We start from the raw sequence: 19,234 nt of genomic DNA on the forward strand, positions 1-19,234 counted from the left end.
CATGTCTCTTGAGTCTCCTGCCTTGGCAGGTGGGTTCTTTACTGCCATACCACCAGGGAGCCATGAAAACTAAACATACAAGAATAGACACCATTCCATGAACTGTAACCCAAAATACATCTGACTGTGTAGGTATGAGTAGACAAAAAACAAATCTGACCAAAACCCAGGAAAGACAGTTGTCCAAGAGCCTGTGACTTGATAACAGAGCCCAGGACCTTGAATCCATGGGCCCGAGTCCCTACTTGCCCTAATTCACTGTGTGACCTTGGGCAAGAGTCTTCTTTCTGGCCTCAGTTTTCTCAGTGATAAAGTGAGAATTTGCATCTGGATGTGCTCTCGATGCCTACAGTTCTGTGTTGGTCCTTGGCATTCCCAGGACACAGTAGCATGTGCTCAGGGAGATCACATGCGTTTTCTGGGCCCCTGATGCCTCAGGGAAGTACTGGAATTACAAGTACACCCGAGGACCTTTCAGGAATGATGACAATATGATGCTTTCCCAGTCCTGTGCTCAGTGCAGGCAGAGTCAAACACCACAGAGGCAGAGGGTGGTCTGCCACCGTGACCTGCATCACGTGGGCAGCCAGGTCCTGGATCCTGTGAAACTGAGGACCGAGTTCGCCTGCTTGGGAACCACAGTGGGCAACCACTGTGCCAAACTCCACATTTAAGCTTTGCTTTTGGAAAAGAGCATTTATTACATATTCAGTATGAAGCAAAATGTGCTCATTATAGAAAAAAGTAATGAGGAAAACAAGAAATCAAGTATAATACTACCATCCAGAAATAACCACAGTTTACAGTTTGATGTTGGTTCTTCATATTTGCAGTTATTAACTTGGTATTATACTCTATATACAATTTTTTTCACTTATTCCATGTCATTAATGAGTATTCAGAAACTTGATTTTAATGATTACGGGCTTTTCCATTATATAGATACACTTGTTTATTTAATCATTCATTATTAGATATTTATGGGGGAGGGGGTTCCCTGAGTTTTAACTCTAAAAATAAGGGATGTTCATCTTTGTTTTGGGAATCCCAAACACCCTGGCATTCAAAGCCCTTCACAATTTAACTCCAGTCTGTCTGTCTTTCCATCCTCAGCTGCCTCTCTTCAATATGAGGCAGATGTTTAGCCTTTGTGCTCAGATGGAGCTGTCCTGTTGTTAAAATTCTAAAATACTTTAGCAGGGGGGTTAAACTTCTAGGAAGCACCTCTGACTGCTGTCCTGAGCACCCCCACCTCAACATCCCACCTCCACCCCAGTCTTTCCGTAGGAACCTCCTCTCAAATTGGACTACTGAGACTCACCTGACCAGTAATCATTAGGACTGGTTAGGGCCTGGTCTTTACCTGTGTTAGCTCTGGGCTTTCATACCTTCTCTGTGTGACCCTTTGTTTACTCTGCTTCCTGTTTTGCTGGGAAACAGTTCTCCTTCCTCAGAATCTTGCCACTCCTTCAAAACCTAATTCAGATCCCACCCTGTCCTTGAAATTTTATCCAGCAACTCCAGCTCATTCTGATCTCTTGGTCCTATGAACTCCTACATCTTGGTTATATTTTAGTTATTGCTGTCTTTAGAATACCATTGACATAGCATTTGCAGTTGAATTTCTTAATCAACTCTTCCTACAGGCCCCTCTTTACACCCATGCTGCAGTCCATGGGGTCGCAAAGAGTCGGACACAACTGAGTGACTGAACTGAACTGAACTGACATGCCCCTCTTTCTCCCCAGCTACATCCTAAAGGCTGCTGAGACAGGAGCATCTTAAATTTTTTGTCTGTGGTAGAAACCATACCGGGCTTCACCAGTTTGCTGCCCCTTTCCTAACACGCAGGCAAACAGCTTGCTGTTAGGTTGGGACCATCTGAGTTTTAACCATGACAGTGTACACCGAAGGGATGTGGCCCTTAAAAGACCTCATTCAAGCCTACAACCCTCTCTTCTTCTTTCACAATTAACGGGGGTGGCATAGATGGTGGTCTCATAGAGGGAGGTGGCCTGGGTCCTGAGTCACTGCATAAAGGACAATAGGAAACTCACCAACCTGCCCTGGATGGTGAAGTGACCCAGAACAAACTAACGTGACAACTTAGACTGGGAGTTTGTCAGTGCAATGTAGATTAACCCACAGACCCCCAACCTGGTTTTATATGGGCTACAAGCTGAGAAAGGTTTTGAAAGGCATACCAATAAACAAACAGCATGCAACAGAGAGATATGTAGCCCACAAAGCCTGAAATACTATCTGGTCCTTTACAGAAAATGTTTTAGTGATGCTTAGACTCACCTATAACTCTAGCCTGACTCTGCCCAATTGCTGCATAGTCCAAGACTCTGGAACACCTCATCCTTCAGTATTTGTTTAGTACATGTGTCACGTGCTTGCATGCTTCCTTCATCACTGTGCCCTTTGTGGTATTCAGGAAATACTTGTAGAATTAGTGGATGAATAAGGATGTGCCTACATATACACAGATGTGCTCAGTGCTAGCTGTCCTGGGAAGCAGAGCTCGCATAAACACAGGAAAAGTGAAAAGTGTACCAGATTCAGCTTATATACCCCATAGATCCATGTGGCCCACCTGCCTTCCACATCCCAGGCCGCAGGCCTCACCCTGCTTCTTGGCCAGAGCGGTCCTAGTGGTAGCTTACACTCTCCTGAAGTCATGAAGCCAGCGATCAGATGGTGGAGGTGAAAAGGCAAGGCAAAACTGAATACAAACAGGCAAAGTTATGAGGCCTTAAACTTATGTTTTATACCTTTTGTGGCCCCTAAATGTTTTGATCCTTTGGGAAGCCTGTAGTTAACAGCAGTTACAATGCTGCAGAGGTTTGGGGTGCATCTAAGTTTATTTTTTGCTGCACTGGATCTTCATTGTGGTGCATGGGCTTTCTCTAGTTTAGGTGAGTGGGGAGCTACTCTCTCGTTGTGGTGTGCAGGCTTCTCATTGCAGTGGCTTCCCTTGTCGCAGAGCACAGGCTCTAGAGCACATGGGCTTCAGTAGTTGCAGCACGCAAGCTCAAGTACTTGTGGTACACAATCTTAGTTGCCCCGCGGCATGTGGGGTCTTCCCAGAGCAGGGATTAAAAATATGTCTTCTGCATTGGCAAGTGGATTCTTAACTCCTAGACCACCATGGAAGTCCTGGGGTAAGCTTAAACCATAGCAGCATCTGCCCTGGTAAGAGATTATTGCCAAGGGGCCCCAAGAAGACAATATGGAGTCAAGAAGATTCCAAGGAAGGAAGAGAGCAGGAGGAGGGGAGGGCAGATTTGAGAGCAGGACTAGCTAGGAAGCTTCTGTGTGGTTCCTTCAAAAAACGAGAAGTCTGGCCTTGTCAGCTCAGTGTGAGGCTGGGTGAGGGCTGGGGGCAGCTACCCAGAGAGAGGTCAGAGCATCCTTGGCAGAAGCTGGGCACCATCTCTGAGGCAGGGCAGGCTGCAGGGAGCTGGATGCCTGGTGTGAAGGCGCCCCCTAGAGGTCTGAGGCTGTTGGAGAGGGAAGGACACATGGGGCCTTTGAGAGCTGAGCTTGGCAGCGCCCACCAGCCCGCTCTGTGAATGGAGTCTTTCTCTTGGCATTTGTCAGAACTCAATGCCCTCTGTGCTGAGAGGAGGCCCAGTGGACTGGAAATAACCTCAGGCTTCCAGAAACATTTTATGGAAATATTCAGGAGCTTGAAAGAGAGAACAGTCCCAAGAAAGACATTTGGAATTTTTAGAGAAGAAAATACAGATTATCTTTCTTACTTCAGGTTAGAAATAATAATAATAATAATTTTTTAACAAGACAATACATAAAGTGAAAGGAAAAGACAAAAGAAAAGATTGCAGTTGACTTCACTAAAACTAAGAACTTCTATTCACCAAAAGAAAAAGAAAAAAAAGGTACAGAGCATAAGATAAGCTGAAGGCTGGGAGAAAATAACACATTTAACTGTCAAAGAATTAGCATCCAGCATCTATAAAGAGCTACTAAAAATCAATAAGATGAGTAAACAACTTCTTTTTTTTAAATGGGCAGAAGACATGAACAGGCACTTCAGAGATAAATACTAAAAGGACCATAGGCATGTGAAAAGCTGCTCAGCCTCCTTAGTAATAAGGGAAAAACAAGCTAAAACCAAATTGAGATACAATTCCACAGCTATTAGGTTAGCAAAAATTTAGAAGACCATATCAAGCAGTGGCAAGGATGTAGAACAGTGTGAATTCTCATATACTGTTCATGAGGATGTTAATTGGTACAGCCACTGGGAACAGTTTGGCTTTATATTACAAAATTAAAGATATATGTACTTCCCAGGGTTATAGTATATGGCATAAGCAATATAGTCAATAATATTGTAATAGCTTTGTATGGGAACAGATGGTTACTAGACATTGTGGTGATCATTTTGTAATGTATACTAATGTCAAATCATTATGTAGTAACCTGAAACATAATATTGTACATCAACTGTACTTCATTGAAAATTTTTCAATAAAAAAATTAAAAGACATACATTCCATACAACCCAGCACTTCTAGATGTATATAAATTCTTTCTTTGATAGTTTTTTTAGGTTTAAATACAGTTGATTTACAATATTGTGTTAGTTTCAGATGAACAGCATGGCGATTCAGTTGTACATACATATATATACACACACACACACACACATATACTTATATTCAGTCCTTTTCACATTCTTTTTCCTTATAATTATATTGAGTATAGTTCCCTGTGCTATATAAAGTAGGTCCTCATTGGTTATCTGTTTTATATATAGTAGTGTGATATGTATATGTTAATCTTAACCTCTTAATTTATCCCTCCTCCCACCCCCATATTTCCCCTTTGGTAGCCAGAGGTTTGTTTTCTATGTTTGTGAGCTTATATCTGTTTTGTAAATAAGTTATTTGTATAAGTTTTTTAGATTACACATATAAGTGATATCATATGACATTTGTTTTTCTCTGACTGGCTTATTTCACTTAGTATGATAATGTCTAGCTGCAACATGTCTACCCATGTTGCTGCAAATGGCATTATTTCATTTTCTATGGCTGAGTAGTATTCAATTGTATATACGTACCACATCTTCTTTATCCATTCATCTGTTGATGGATGTTAAGGTTGTTTTCATGTCTTGGCTATTGTGAATAGTGCTGCAGTGAACATTTGGGGGCATGCACCTTTTCAAATTATGGTTTTCTCTGGATATATGTGCATGAGTGGGATTGCAGGATCATATGGTAGCTCTATTTTTAGCTTTCTTTTTTTTCAGTCAATAAGAAATTTACTTGTTTTAAAAAAATCCAAATGCTGGAATTGTCCAGAAAAATTTAACAGGTTTATTTATAATTGTTTTAAAGTTGAACTGCTGAAACTTGTTCCCTGAAACATTTTGACTTTCATTAATGCTTTATGTCCCTGCATTTATATTAAAAATTCACACACAAATGAAAATGGAAAAACTGCCAATACCTGATTTCTGTCCCCTATTTTTTACTTGCAATCATATACTTAGGTACCTTTTGACCCCATGGGAAAAAAATATCTAACGTTCAGAACTACCAATAACAGAAGAGAATTTTTTTTTTTTTTTTAAAGAATGAAATGTCTCCCATCATAGTGGATTCTTAAGCACGTTCTCCACGTATGCGGCGTGCTAGCTGGATGTCTTTTGGCATAATTGTTACACGTTTGGCGTGGCTAGCACACAGGTTGGTGTCTTCAAAAAGGCCAACCAGATAGGCCTCACTTGCCTCCTGCAAAGCACCAATAGCTGCGCTCTGGAAGCGCAGATCTGTTTTGAAGTCCTGAGAAATTTCCCACACCAGACGCTGGAAAGGAAGTTTGCGAATCAGAAATTCAGTGGACTTCTGATAACGTCTAATTTCACGGAGTGCCACAGTACCAGGCCTGTAGCGATGAGGTTTCTTCACCCCTCCAGTAGAGGGCGCACTCTTGCGAGCGGCTTTTGTAGCGAGTTGCTTCCTCGGTGCTTTACCACTGGTCAATTTGCGGGCAGTCTGCCTTGTACGAGCCACGGTATAGAGACCTCCTTACTTACCCCCCGGCTGGAGCTCGGCGAGCTAGAGGCAGCGCTGGCATTGGAGAGCGACGGCTGCGCGGTGGCGGCTGCAAACACCTCTTTTTAGCTTTCTAAGGAACTGCCATATTATTCTCCATAGTGGTTGTACAAATTTACATTCCTACCAACAGTAGAGGGTTCCTTTATCTTTACATCTTCCCCAACATTTATTATTTGGTCATTCTGCCTGGTGTGAGGTGATGTCTCATGGTAGGTTTGATTTGCATTTCTTTACTAATTAGTGATGTTGAGCCCCTTTTCATGTGCTTTTTGGCCATCTATATGTTTTCTTTGGAGAAATGTATATGTTGATCTTCTGCCCATTTTTGGTTGGGTTGTTTGTGGGGTTTTTTTATGTTGAGTTGTATGAGCTATTTGTGTATTTTGGAGATTAATCCCTTGTCTGTTGCATCATTTGCAAATATTTCCCCCCATTCTGTAGGTTGTCTATTGATTTTGTTTATGGTTTCCTTTTCTGTGCAAAAGCTTTTAAGTTCCCACTTGTTTATTTTTGCTCTTGTTTCCATTACTCTAGGAGATGAATCCACAAGATATTGCTATGATTTATGTGAAAGAGTGTCCTTTTCATATTTTCCTCTAGGAGTTTTATACTATCAAGTCTTACATTTAGGTCTTGATTAATCTTTAGTTTATTTCTGCATGGTATTGGAAATGTTCTAATTTAATTTTTTTATATGTAGCTGTCCAGTTCCCAGCACCACTTACTGAAGAGTATCTTTTCTTCATTGTATATTCTTGCCTCTTCTGTCATAGATTAATTGGCCATAGGTATGTGAATTTATTTCTGGGCTTCCTATCCTGTTCCATTGATCTATATTTTTGTTTTTAATGCTAGTACCATACTGTTTGATTACTGTGGCTTTGTAGTATAGTCAGCTTCAGCTCCATTCCTCCAACTCCACTTTTCTTTCTCAAGATTGCTTGGGTATTAGGTTATTTGTGTTTCCATACAAATTAGATTTTTTTGTTGTTGTTCTAGTTCTGTGGAAAATGCCACTGGTAATTTAATAGGAATTACATTGAATCTGTAGTTGCCTTCAGTAAAGTAGTCATTTTGACAATATTGATTATTCCAATCCAAGAACACAGTATGTCTTTCCATTTGCTTGTGTCATCTGATCTCTTTTATTAGCATTTTACAGTTTTCAGAGTACTGGTCTTTTACTTCTTTAGGTAGATTTATTCCTATGTATTTTATTCTTTTTGATATGGCAAGTGGGATTTATATAAAATCTTATACGTATGAAGCAGGAGACATATACAAGTATTGTTTATAATATCCCCAAACTGGAAGAAACTCAACTGCCTATTCACTGTGGGACAGATACATAAATTATGGTATATTCCCACAGTGGAGTACTATACAGCAGTGAAAATGAATGAACTGCAGCTGCATCTGTCCCCACAGGGAAATCACTGATGTGAAAAGCAAGTTATAGAAGAATACTTATAATATGATCACCTTTATAAAAAGTTCAGAGACATGAAAAACTAAATGATACTGCTTAGGGATAGTATATATGTGATACAACTATTTTTTAAAAGGAAAAGAAAGATGAATACAAATGAGGAAATGAATGTGCAGTGAAGAGAATACATCAGGGAAAGACGGTGGGAGCATCACACTTACTATGCAGTTTGTTTTATTATTCTTTAAATTGTACTTTCATGTTATATATACTCTTTTTTTTTTTTTACTTTATATAACTTTTTATTTGAATTTTCTTTCTTTTTTTTTTTTTTAATGAGGTAAAAATTACACTTTGTAAAGATACAGCGCATGTTTGGTTTGAGTCCAAACAAAATCCAGTTTCCATCTCTATCTTTCCATCTACCATATATTCTGATACTAAATATTAGAGAAAATAAGTAAATAATAGGAAATCATTAGAGCTCAATTTAGTGGGGTCACTTTTTGTTTTCAATTTAAGTAATTGCAGAGATGGGAAGTTTTATTTTTTTTATTTTTTTTTTTTCTGTTCTGTATTTCTGTGTCTCTTTTTCTGTTTTGCATATAGGGTTATCGTTATCACCTTTCTAAATTCCATATATATGTGTTAGTATGCTGTAATGTTCTTTATCTTTTATATATACTCTTATATAAGTGAACTTTTCACACACAAAAGAACACCCAAACCTCTTTTTTAAGAACAATAGCTGGGTTTTTTAAAGGCCAATCAGGCCATTATCAGAGTATATTCTACATAGTAGAAAGTCATACTAGTTGGGCTAAAGATACAACAAGATCAGGAGACAGTAACGTAGGAAGCCTTCCCTATGCCAGGCTTTACTGCAGAGGATTTCAAAAAACATCAAATGCTGCCAATAAAATAGAGCCGAGAACAAACTAAGGGGCTGAAATTCTGAGTGACAATGAATTAGAACTCTTTTGTACAGTGTTTCATTATTTATAAAACACTTTGATATAAGTTAACTCCTTCAGTTTCCATAATCCCCTGAGAGGTAGCCAGAGAAGGTTATTTTTATGCCTATGGTGAAGAAAAAGACACAGAGAGGTGCTGTGACTTGCCTGAAATCACACAGCCAGGACTAGGTCTTAGAATTCTTGGTCAAGTGCTTCTCTCCCCTCAGCTGCTGCCTCTCTGTTCTGAGTGTGCTAGACAGAGGTTCTGCCACAATTTGCTTCCCCCACCACATATTTCCTGGAAACTGGTCAGCCTGCCCTGGGCCCTGTCATCTTGCACCCTCCCACCAAGACTGCTCTCTTCTCTGGTCTCAAGTTATACTCCCCTGTGTCCCAATCATTAGGGTTCTTCTACTCATCTCTAAGGGATTTTTCCAGATGCTTATTTTCCTTGTCTTTGTTAAAGCCCCTCTACATGGATTTCTATATCCTGCCTATTACAGTTGACCCTCAGTATCTTCAGGGGATTGGTTCTATAACCACCCCCCGCCCCCGACCAGAATACCAAAATCTGTGGATGCTCAAGTCCCTCATAGAAACTTGCAAAGCAGTCAGCTGTCTATATCAGTGGATGTGGGACCCGCCAGTACAGTGAGCCGACTACAGTACGTCACCAGTTTGCAGACACCTGTCTAGAGTAGAACATCCATGGAATGGCACCCTGGGCAGACAAATCCTACACATGGCCCTGTAGGGTGCAGTGATTCTCAATGGGAAGCATACATGCGTAGTTTTAAAAAGCTCCCATGTGGTTCTGATTGGCCATTACTTTCCTCAGTGAGGATCAGTTAGATAGTGACATCTTAGCTCTGGGAGCTGGTCAAGTTAGTAAACTAACCTCTCTGAGCCTCCATTTCTGAATCTCTTACCCCATAGTTGTTTTTAAGAAATGAAATGAGATAGTGCCTACTATAGGTATGTGTTAATCAAATGTCATTTCCCATCATCTAATCAGGCCAGAAAAAAAGCAGTGAGGTGTTAAACCAAAAAACCTTACTGATTTAGTCAGAACCCCTCACCCTCACACAGGTCCCATTTCTAACATTTGTCATCTTTCAGAAGAAGGACTTGTGCTTGGAAAAGTATTTTAGTTACTGCTCAGAACCATGTATGGTGCAAGACTTTGAGTTCCCAGAGAGGAAAGGCCCAGGGTTCTTGTTGGAAGCTATGTGGGAAAGGAAACCAACTCCCATCTCAGAACGTGTTCCCAGAGATCATCCAGGCTGGGAGGAGGCCACGCTGCGTGAGGAGAGGGCGGCCCCAAGAAGGAGACAATCACAGGTTCGTTCACATTCAGGACACTGGAAAGATGCAAGGGGGGTTCAGAGCTGGGGGTCTGGTTTGCTGTGTGAGTTTAAGTGAGTCACTTCACTTCTCTGGGCCAGGGGTTTAAACCATGGACCCTTACAACACTCAAGGACACTCTATTTCTTCAGAGTCACTAGGAAGCAAATTAACTCTCCAGTCACGTAATTTTCATTTGCATTATTGTAACTTAGGCTGATGTCCAGCTCTTTTTCATAAACAGGGGGAACTTACGTCATTTCCACTCTTGACTTCAGCACAGCCAAGGGTGTTACAGAATCACTTTTCTCACTTAGTATTAATAGCTCTGGGTAGCAGAAGAGACTTGCACTTAAGATTCTGGAACAGCTGAGCTTTCTTAGGAAGATTCCAGAAGGAGTTATTAACCCAATTATTAAAGCCCTAAGTGCCATTCTCACATCCTGGGCTGCAGTGCTGCAGTCCTCTATTGCTTTTCTCTAGTCTAAGAGAAGACCTCAAACTAGGCACTCATTCAAAATTTTAATCACAATACAAAGGCATTTCACACAAGCAGTTATAGTCATGCGCAAAAAAGAGCCTGCCTACTGGCATCAGAGAAATGCAGATTAAAGCAGATTTAGGACCTCATTTAAAAATGTTAATTGTCAAAATGTGTAAAAGCACCTATGTGCCTGATGTTGCAGCAAAAGTAACTCATAGATATAATATTGGTGGCACTGTAAGTTAGTAACAGTTCTCTAGAGAAGCAATATGGCAACACACAGGATGAATCATCTTCATGATCATTGAGAAGTAATGCAGTAAAAATCTGCATGAAGAAGTTAGCATCAGCAATATCTACTCTAGCTAGAAAAAAAAAGGAAAAAAACAATTATGAGTCTAAGCTTAGGGGTCTTCTTACATAGATTTTGATACAGCCACATGTTTGCCTCTTCTAGAGCTATGAAGATTATGAAGATTAAGTAGTAACATAGAGAAGTGTTTATTGTGAGTGAAATGTACCTAACTTCAGAATACCATACTTTATGATTATCAGTTATGTTCAGTCACTCAGTCATGTCCAACTCTTTGTGACCCCGTGGGCTGTAGCACACCAGGCTTCCCTGTCTGTCACCAACTCCCAGAGTTTACTCAAGCTCATGTCCATTGAGTCAGTGATGCCATCCAATCATCTCATCTTCTGTTGTCCCCTTCTCCTGCTTTCAATCTTTCCCAACATCAGGGTCTTTTCAAATAAGTCAGTTCTTCACATCAGGTGACCAAAGTATTGGAGTTTCAGCTTCAGCATCAGTCCTTCCAATGAATATTCAGGACTGATTTCCTTTAGGATGAACTGGTTTGATCTCCTTGCCGTCCAAGGGACTCTCAAGAGTCTTCTCCAACACCTCAGTTCAAAATCGTCAATATTTTGGCACTCAGGTTTCTTTATAGTCCAACTTTCACATCCATACCTGACTATTGGGAAAACCATAGCTTTGACTAGACAGACCTTTGTCGGCAAAGTAATGTCTCTGCTTTTTAATATGCTGTCTAGGTTTGTCATAGCTTTTCTTCCATGGAGCAAGTATCTTTTAATTTCACGGTTGCAGTCACTATCTGCAGTGATTTTGGAGCCTAAGAAAATAAAGTCTGTCACTGTTTCCATTGTTTCCCCATCTATTTGCCATGAAGTGATAGGACTGGATGCCATGATCTTAGTTTTTTGAATGTTGGATTTTATTATTATAGCTCTGTAAAAATGTGCACACAAGTGTACAAGAACTGGAAGGTGTTGAAATAAAAAGAACTACTGTGTTTAGAAGGTGAAATACTGTGTTTTAAATTTTTCTCCTTAGATCTCACTTAGTCTTCAATTAAATAAATGGAAGAAAGTATATCAGTTAAAAAAGAATCTTGTCCCTAAACTTCCCTACTAGACAAGGAGTCCAGGGACCCTGCCGGTCTTATTCAAGACTGTTTATCAAAGCATGTGTCTGGCAGGTGATAGGTGCTCTGTAAATATTTGTGGACTGATTGATTGACCACTGCTGTCAGCCTCTCAAAACAAGGTTTAATAAACCACTGATGAAAAACTTCGTGCTTTTGCAAAGATGCCTTTACCTGCCCCTTCACAGTCTCCAAAAGCAAAAACAACTTCCTTTATAGGCAACTTTAAAAACCCTGCATCATCTGTCCCCCAGAGTTGCACTGGCAGAAGGAGGACATTATCTTAAAGCCACACCTCAAATACTAGGGCCATTCTAGGCAGAAAGACTTCCCGCAACTTACTTTAGCAACTTGACCCTTGGGGCAGATCCTCACAGGGACACAAGGGGGAGCAGTTTGATCCCCAAAGTCATCTGGACACTAACTCTTTACACCAGAAGGTGGCAATCTATGTGCTTCCTTAAGGTGCAGAACTGGCACTTTCCAGGGCACTTTGATAGTTTATCATTCAAAGAAGGACCATGGTGGGAGTGTGACAAAGGTGACCAGGCCTCAGGACAGGGTCAGAAACAGATGGAGGCCATCAGTGCCCGCTGCTGTGAGAGATGGTATTTCCTCCCCCATCTTACACTTAGGTAAACCAGGGTCCCGACAGGCTAAGAGACTGCCAAGACCCCGGCCTCTAGTGGAGTAACATTGCCCAGATCTGAACCCAGCTCTCCTCACACCAGTGCTCACCCTCTTTCCAGTTCCCAAGCAACAGTAGTCTGTGAAAAAGCACGCAAGGATGTTTCTAAATATTTGGTTAGGGATTCTCTGGGTGGCTCAGTGGTAAAGAATCCACTTGTCAGTGGAGGAAACACGACTTGGACCACTGGTCTGAGAAGATCCCACATTCCACAGAACAGCGAAGCCTGTGCACCACAATTATTGAGGCTGTGCTCTGGACCCTGGGAGCTACAGCTTCTGAGCCCACATGCTGCAACTACTGAAGTCTGCGCGCCCTAGAGCCCATGCTCTGCAACAAAAGAAGCCATCGCGGTGAGAAGCCCAAACACTGCAATGAAGAGTAGTCCCTGCTCGCCACAATTCAAGAAAGCCTTCAGAGCACAGAAGACCCAGCACGGCCAAAAATAAAATATGTAAAAAACATTATATGTCCCTCATCTCCCTCATTTGCCCAAGTTCATGTCCTCTGCATCAGTGATGCCATCCAGCCATCTCACCCTCTGATGCTCTCTTCTCCTCCTGCCTTCAGTCTTTCCCAGCATCAGGGACGTCTCCAGTAGGTTGGCTCTTTGCATCAGATGACCAAAATACTGGGGCTTCAGCTTCAGCATCAGTCCTTCCAATGAGTATTCAGGATTGATATCCCTTCCCTTAAGATTGACTGGTTTGATCTCCTTGCTGTCCAAGGGACTTTCAGAATCTTCTCCAGCACCACAGTTTAAAAGCATCAATTCTTTGGCACTATGCCTTCTTTACAGCTCTCACAACCATACGTGATCACTGGGAATACCATAGCCTTGACTACATGGACCTTTGTCAGCAGAGTAATGTCTCTGCTTTTCAACACACTGTCTAGGTTTGTTATAGCTTTCCTGCCAAGAAGCAGTCGTCTTCTGATTTCATGGCTGCAGTCACCATCTGCAGTGATTTTAGAGCTCAAGTAGAGGAAATCTGTTACTACTTCCACCTTTTCCCCTTCTATTTGCCATGAAGTAATGGGAAGTAATGCCATTTTGTTAGCTTTTTTTTTTTTAATATTTAGTTTTAAGCTGACTCTTTCACTCTCCTCCCCCACCCTCATCAAGAAGCTCTTTAGTTCCTCTTTGCTTTCTGCCATTGGAGTGGTATCATCTGCATATCTGAAATTGTTGATGTTTCTCCCACCTATTCTGATCCCAGCTTGTAACTCATCCAGCCCGGCATTTCTCATGATGTGCTCAGCGTGTAGGTTGAACAAACAGGGTGACGGCAGACAGCCCTGTTGTACTCCTTTCTCTGTCTTGAACCGATGAGTTGTTCCATACAGGGTTCTAACTGTTGCTTCTTGACCTGCATGCAGGTTTCTTAGGAGAAAAGTAAAATGGTCTGGTATTCCCATCTTTTTAAGAGCTTTCCACAGTTTGTTATGATCCACACAAAGGCTTTAGGGTACTCAGTGAAACAGAGGTAGATGTTTTTCTGGAATTCCCCAGTTTTCTGTATGATCCAGTGAATGTTGGCAATTTGATCTCTGGTTCCTCTTCCTTTTCTAAACCCAGCTTGGACATCTGGAAGTTGTTGGTTTGCACAGTGATGAAGCCTAGCAGGCAAGATTTTAAGCATGACCTTAGTAGCATGAGAGATGAGTGCAATTGTCCAATGATTAGCACATTCTTTAGTACTATCCTTCTTGGGAAATGGAATGAGGATTGACCATTTCCAGTCCTGTGACCACTGCTGGATCTTCCAGATTTGCTGACATATTGAATGCAAAGCCTTGATGGCATCATCCTTTAGGGTTCTGAATAGTTCTACTGGAATTCTTTCACATCCACTAGTTTTATTAACAGCAATGCTTCCTAAGGCCCACCTGACTTCACAATCCAGACTGTCTGGCTCTGGGTGACTGACCACACCACTGTAGTAATCCAGTTCATAAAGATTTTTTTTTTCAGTTCTTCCATGTATTCTTTCCATCTCATCTTGATCTCTTTAGCATCTACTAGATCTCTACTGTTTCTGTCCTTTATTGTGCCCATCTTTGGGTAAAATATTCCCCTGATATTTCCAGTTTTCCTGAAGAGATCTCTAGCCTTTCCCCTTCTGTTGTTTTCTTCTAGTTTTATGCACTGTTCATTGAAGAAGGCCTTCTTGTCTCTCCATGCTATTCTTTGGGACTCTGCACTTAGTTGGGTGTACTTTTCCCTTTCTCCCTTGCTTTTCACTTTTCTTCTTTCTTCAGCTATTTGTAAAGCCTCCTCAGATAATCATTTTGCCTTCTTGCATTTCCTTTTCTCTGGGATAGTTTTGTTAGCTGCCTCCTGTACAATATTACGGACCTCCATCCATGGTTCTTTCTCAAGGTACACTGTTAACTAGGTCTAATCCCTTGAATCTATTTGTTACCTCCACTACATATTCATAGGGGATGTGATTTAATTTGTTCCTGGCTGGCCTAGTGGTTTTCCCTGCTTTCTTTAGTTTAAGCCTGAATTTTGCTATGAGAAGCTGATGATCTGAGCCACAGTCAGCTCCAGGTTTTGTTTTTGCTGACTGTATACAGCTCTTTTGTTGATTATGAGGGCTACTCCATTTCTTCTATGGGGTTCTTGCCCACAATAGTAGATATAATGGTCATCTCAATTAAATTCGCCCACTCCCATCCATTTTAGTTCACTGATTCCTAAGATGTCGATGTTTATTCTTACCATCTCCTGCTTGACCATGTCCAATGTACCTTGATGCCTGGACCTAACATTTGAGGTTCCTATGCAATATTGTTCTTTGCAGCATGGAATTTTCATCACCAAATATGTCCACAACTGAGCATCATTTCCACTTTGGCCCAGCCTTTTCATTCTTTTTGGGGCTATTGTTAGTTCTCCTCCACTCTTCCCTAGTAGCATACTGGACACCTTCCAACCTGGGAGACTCATCTTTCGATGTCATATCTTTTTGTCCTTTTATATAATTCATGACGTTCTCATGTAAAGTATACTGAGGTGGTTTGGCATTCCCTCCTCCAACAGAGCATGTTTTGTCAGAACTCCCCACTGTGACCCACCCATCTTGGATGGCCCTATGCATGACTCATCACTTCATTGAGTTACACAAGCCCCTTCGCCATGACAAGGCAGTGATCCAAGGAGATGATGATGTCTAATGATTATTAATTTCCACCAGTTATAGTTGTAAGGAGTAACCAACAAATAGGCTTTGGTTTTTTGAAGTTTTGTGAACAAATCTACAATGTAATTTCTTCCAGCTTAAGTGGTTTTTAAATCACTAAGTCGAATGACCAAATTGATCATACCATTTGACCTTGAAACACCACTTTGGGAAATGGGTTCCAAGGAAACAAAAATATGAGATACATATTTATAAATATATACATTTTATGTATTGTGAAATATAAAAAATAAAATTGCATATGCAGATGTTTAGAACTGAGCTTCATATTGTAGTTAAAACTGGAAGCAGCCCAAATGCCTCACCGTGGGCGAACACTGGGAGGATCATGCTGTAGTCACAACACCGACAATGGGAATGGCCACTGTGAAGATTGGAGCTGATGTCCAGTTCCTCACAAGGGCACCATCATGCTAGTTGTTAAAATGCTGAAATAGCAAAAGCAATAAAAGCCAAAATAAATAAGTGGGACTATATAAAACTAAAATGCTTCTATGCAGCAAAGGAAACCATCAAGAAAGTGAAAGGCAACCTACTGAATGGCAGAAAATATTTGCAAATCACATATCTGATAGAGCGTTAGTATCCAAAATATTTAAAGAACTCATACAGCTCAATGGCAAAAAGGCAAACAATTTGATTTTAAAATGGGCCTATCTGAAAAGACATTTTTCCAAAGAAGGCATATGGATGGCCAATGAAAGGATGTTCCACGTCAGTCATCATCAGGGAAATGCAAATCAAAATCACAATGAGATCATGTCATACCTACTAGAATGGCTGTTACTGGAAAGACAAGAAATAAGTCTTGGCAAGGATGTGGAGAAAAGGGAGCCATGTGCACTGTTGGTGGGAATTAAATTGGTGCAACCTCTGTGGAAAAGAGTATGGTGGTTCCTCAAAAAATTAAAAATAGAACTTCCATATGATCCAACAATTTCACTTCTGGGTATATATCCAAAGAAAATGAAAATACTAACTTGATATCTGCACCCCATGTTTATTGTATTACTTATGGTAGTCAGGACATGGAAATAAGACAAATATCCATTGATGGGTAAATGAATAAAGAAGATATAAGATGTATATACATATATGTATGTGTGTGTGTGTGTGTATCTCAAATATATAACAGAATGTTAGTCATAACAATTAATGAAATCTTGGCATTTAGGACAACACAGATGGACCTTGAGGACATTATGTGAAATCAGAGACAGAGAAAGACAAATACGACATGATCTCATATGTGGAATCTAAAAAACAATAAAACACCCAAGCTCATAGACACAACTTTTTCTCATAGAAGAAGTTGGTAGTTATCAGTGATGAGAGTTGGGGCAGGGTGGTGGTGGGGAATAAGCAAAATGAGTGAAGGGGGTCAAAAGGTACAAGCTTTCAGCTGTAAAATAAGTCCCCAGGATGTGATATTCAGCATGATGACTGTAGTTGATAATACTGTATTGCATTCTTGAAAGTTGCCAAGAGAGTAAATCTTAAAACTTCTCATCACAAGAGAAAAAAAAAAAATACTAGTAACTAAGGGGACGTGTGTTAACTAGACTTATTATGGTGATCATTTCACAGTGTATACAAATATTGAAACATTATATTGTACACCTGAAACTAATATTAATGGATCAATTAGACCTCAATAAAAATAAGTTTTAAAAAATACTTAAGTAATTCCATATCATTGGAAATAGTAGGGGCTGAGTGTCCCCCTGGATCCTCTCTGACCCCTCCACTAGGATCTTCCCGGATCTCCTATCCAGCAACTAAATGTGAGTGCCTGGTCCAACAGGACTCTCCAGGATCCCACCATGTACTAACCAGGCTGTGCCGTGGTCAGTACACATCCTAGAACCAGTTATTATTAATAAATATTTTTAAACCTCCCCTGGCTAAGATTCTGTACCTTTACAAAATTTGCCTTATTTTGGAATGAGACAAGAGATACAGGGACAAAGAGAGAGACATTTTATGACTTAGTAAGAAAAACAGAGTAGAACTTGATGTAATGAATGCAGTTGACCCTCCCTATCTGTGGGTTCTGAATTCATTTTATTTAAGAGACTTGTGCATCCTCAGATTTCGATATCCATGGGGATCTTGGAACCAATAACCTCTGGATCATGAGAGAGGATTCTTTGGGAATAGCAATGACACAAACTTATATTTGCATAACCAAGAGTCTATAAATATTCAGTAAATTAGGGAATAGGAGATTTGAAAATATTATCAGGTGTGCACTCAACATCCTTTCCCCCTCTTTGCTGCTTTTTTTTTTTTTTTGACTTTCTTTACCTGGACCATTTTTAAAATCTTTATTGAATTTGTTACAATATCGCTTCTGTTTCATGGTTTGGTTTTTTGGACCCAAGGCATGTAGGGTCTTAGCTCCCTGACTAGGGATCAAACCCACACCCCTGGCTTGGAAGGCAAACTCTTAACCACTGGACCACCAGGGAAGTCCAGTCCTCTCGGCTTCTTTAAAGCAAAGTCCTCTTTGTTTCTTTAAAGAAAACTGTAATTTTTATTCACTCCCTTCTTACTCTTCTGGTAACAAAGTGGTTTGGGGAAGGCTGAGCCTGGAGATGGTGTGGGTGGAAGGGGTGCAATCTAGAATTCCTGAGCCCGGAGTGGCAGCCCATTACTCTGGCCATATGGTGAATTGGTATAGGCTAGTGACATAGTTTCAGAGAAGGCAATGGCACCCATTCCAGTACTCTTGCCTGGAAAATCCCATGGGCGGAGGAGCCTGGTAGGCTGCAGTCCATGGGGTCACGAAGAGTTGGACACGACTGAGCGACTTCACTTTCACTTTTCACTTTCATGCATTGGAGAAGGAAATGGCAACCCACTCCAATGTTCTTGCCTGGAGAATCCCAGGGACGGCAGAGCCTGGTCGGCTGCCGTCTTTGGGGTCACACAGAGTCGGACACGACTGAAGCGACTTAGCAGCAGCAGCGGTGACATAGTCTGGCTAGGGAGGTGGAAAGAAAGTTGGCTAGGAAAATTCTAACAAGACTTTCTTTTCCCATCTAAAAAGAGACCATGACAGGAATATCCCCTTTATTTCCTTTGAGGATATATTGCTCAAACCTAAGGCAAACATCTTGCATCCCCAAAGGGAAAGCTAAGAGAATTTCAGAGAACACAGATCTGAGCCAGGACGTCTTTGAGCTGCTAAATTAATCAACCCTGGATCAGCTCTATTATTAGCCTTTGTGTTACTCTTTAAGCACGTTAGCTGGATTTGCTGGTATTTGCAGAGTCCCACTAGAATGTATGTTATTTGTTCACTACTGTATCTCTGTGATCTGTGACACTGCCTGGTACACAGCAGACTCACCATAAATATTTGTTGAAGGGATGAATGAATAAAAAACATCCTCACTGACGTAGGAGGGTGTTAAGTTTTTCAGTGGTCCTGGCGTTAGATTTGTTTGTTTTAAGCATCCAGTCATCGTTGTTGGCTGTCCATTTTCTCCAGTGCTTCAGTGTTATGAAAAGTGACAGGCCTGGATTTGAATCTGGATCTGCTACTTACCGGTCAAGTATCCTTAGGCAGATTATTC

At 40.9% G+C, this 19,234-nt stretch overlaps 1 protein-coding gene across 1 annotated transcript; it reads right to left on the reverse strand.

The window, feature by feature from the left end:
* Nucleotides 1–5,607: 5,607 nt before the first annotated feature.
* On the reverse strand, nucleotides 5,608–15,983 carry LOC133065860 (histone H3.3A-like). Its single transcript, XM_061156363.1, has 2 exons — nucleotides 15,959–15,983; nucleotides 5,608–6,067 (listed from the first exon to the last, which is right to left on the reverse strand). The coding sequence occupies exons 1-2, from the start codon at nucleotides 15,981–15,983 to the stop codon at nucleotides 5,643–5,645; spliced, it is 450 nt and encodes a 149-aa protein (XP_061012346.1). The 3' UTR covers nucleotides 5,608–5,642.
* Between the last annotated feature and the right edge of the window lie 3,251 nt (nucleotides 15,984–19,234).

Source organism: Dama dama, chromosome 12 (genome assembly GCF_033118175.1).
Source record: "Dama dama isolate Ldn47 chromosome 12, ASM3311817v1, whole genome shotgun sequence".
Lineage (NCBI taxonomy): Eukaryota > Metazoa > Chordata > Mammalia > Artiodactyla > Cervidae > Dama > Dama dama.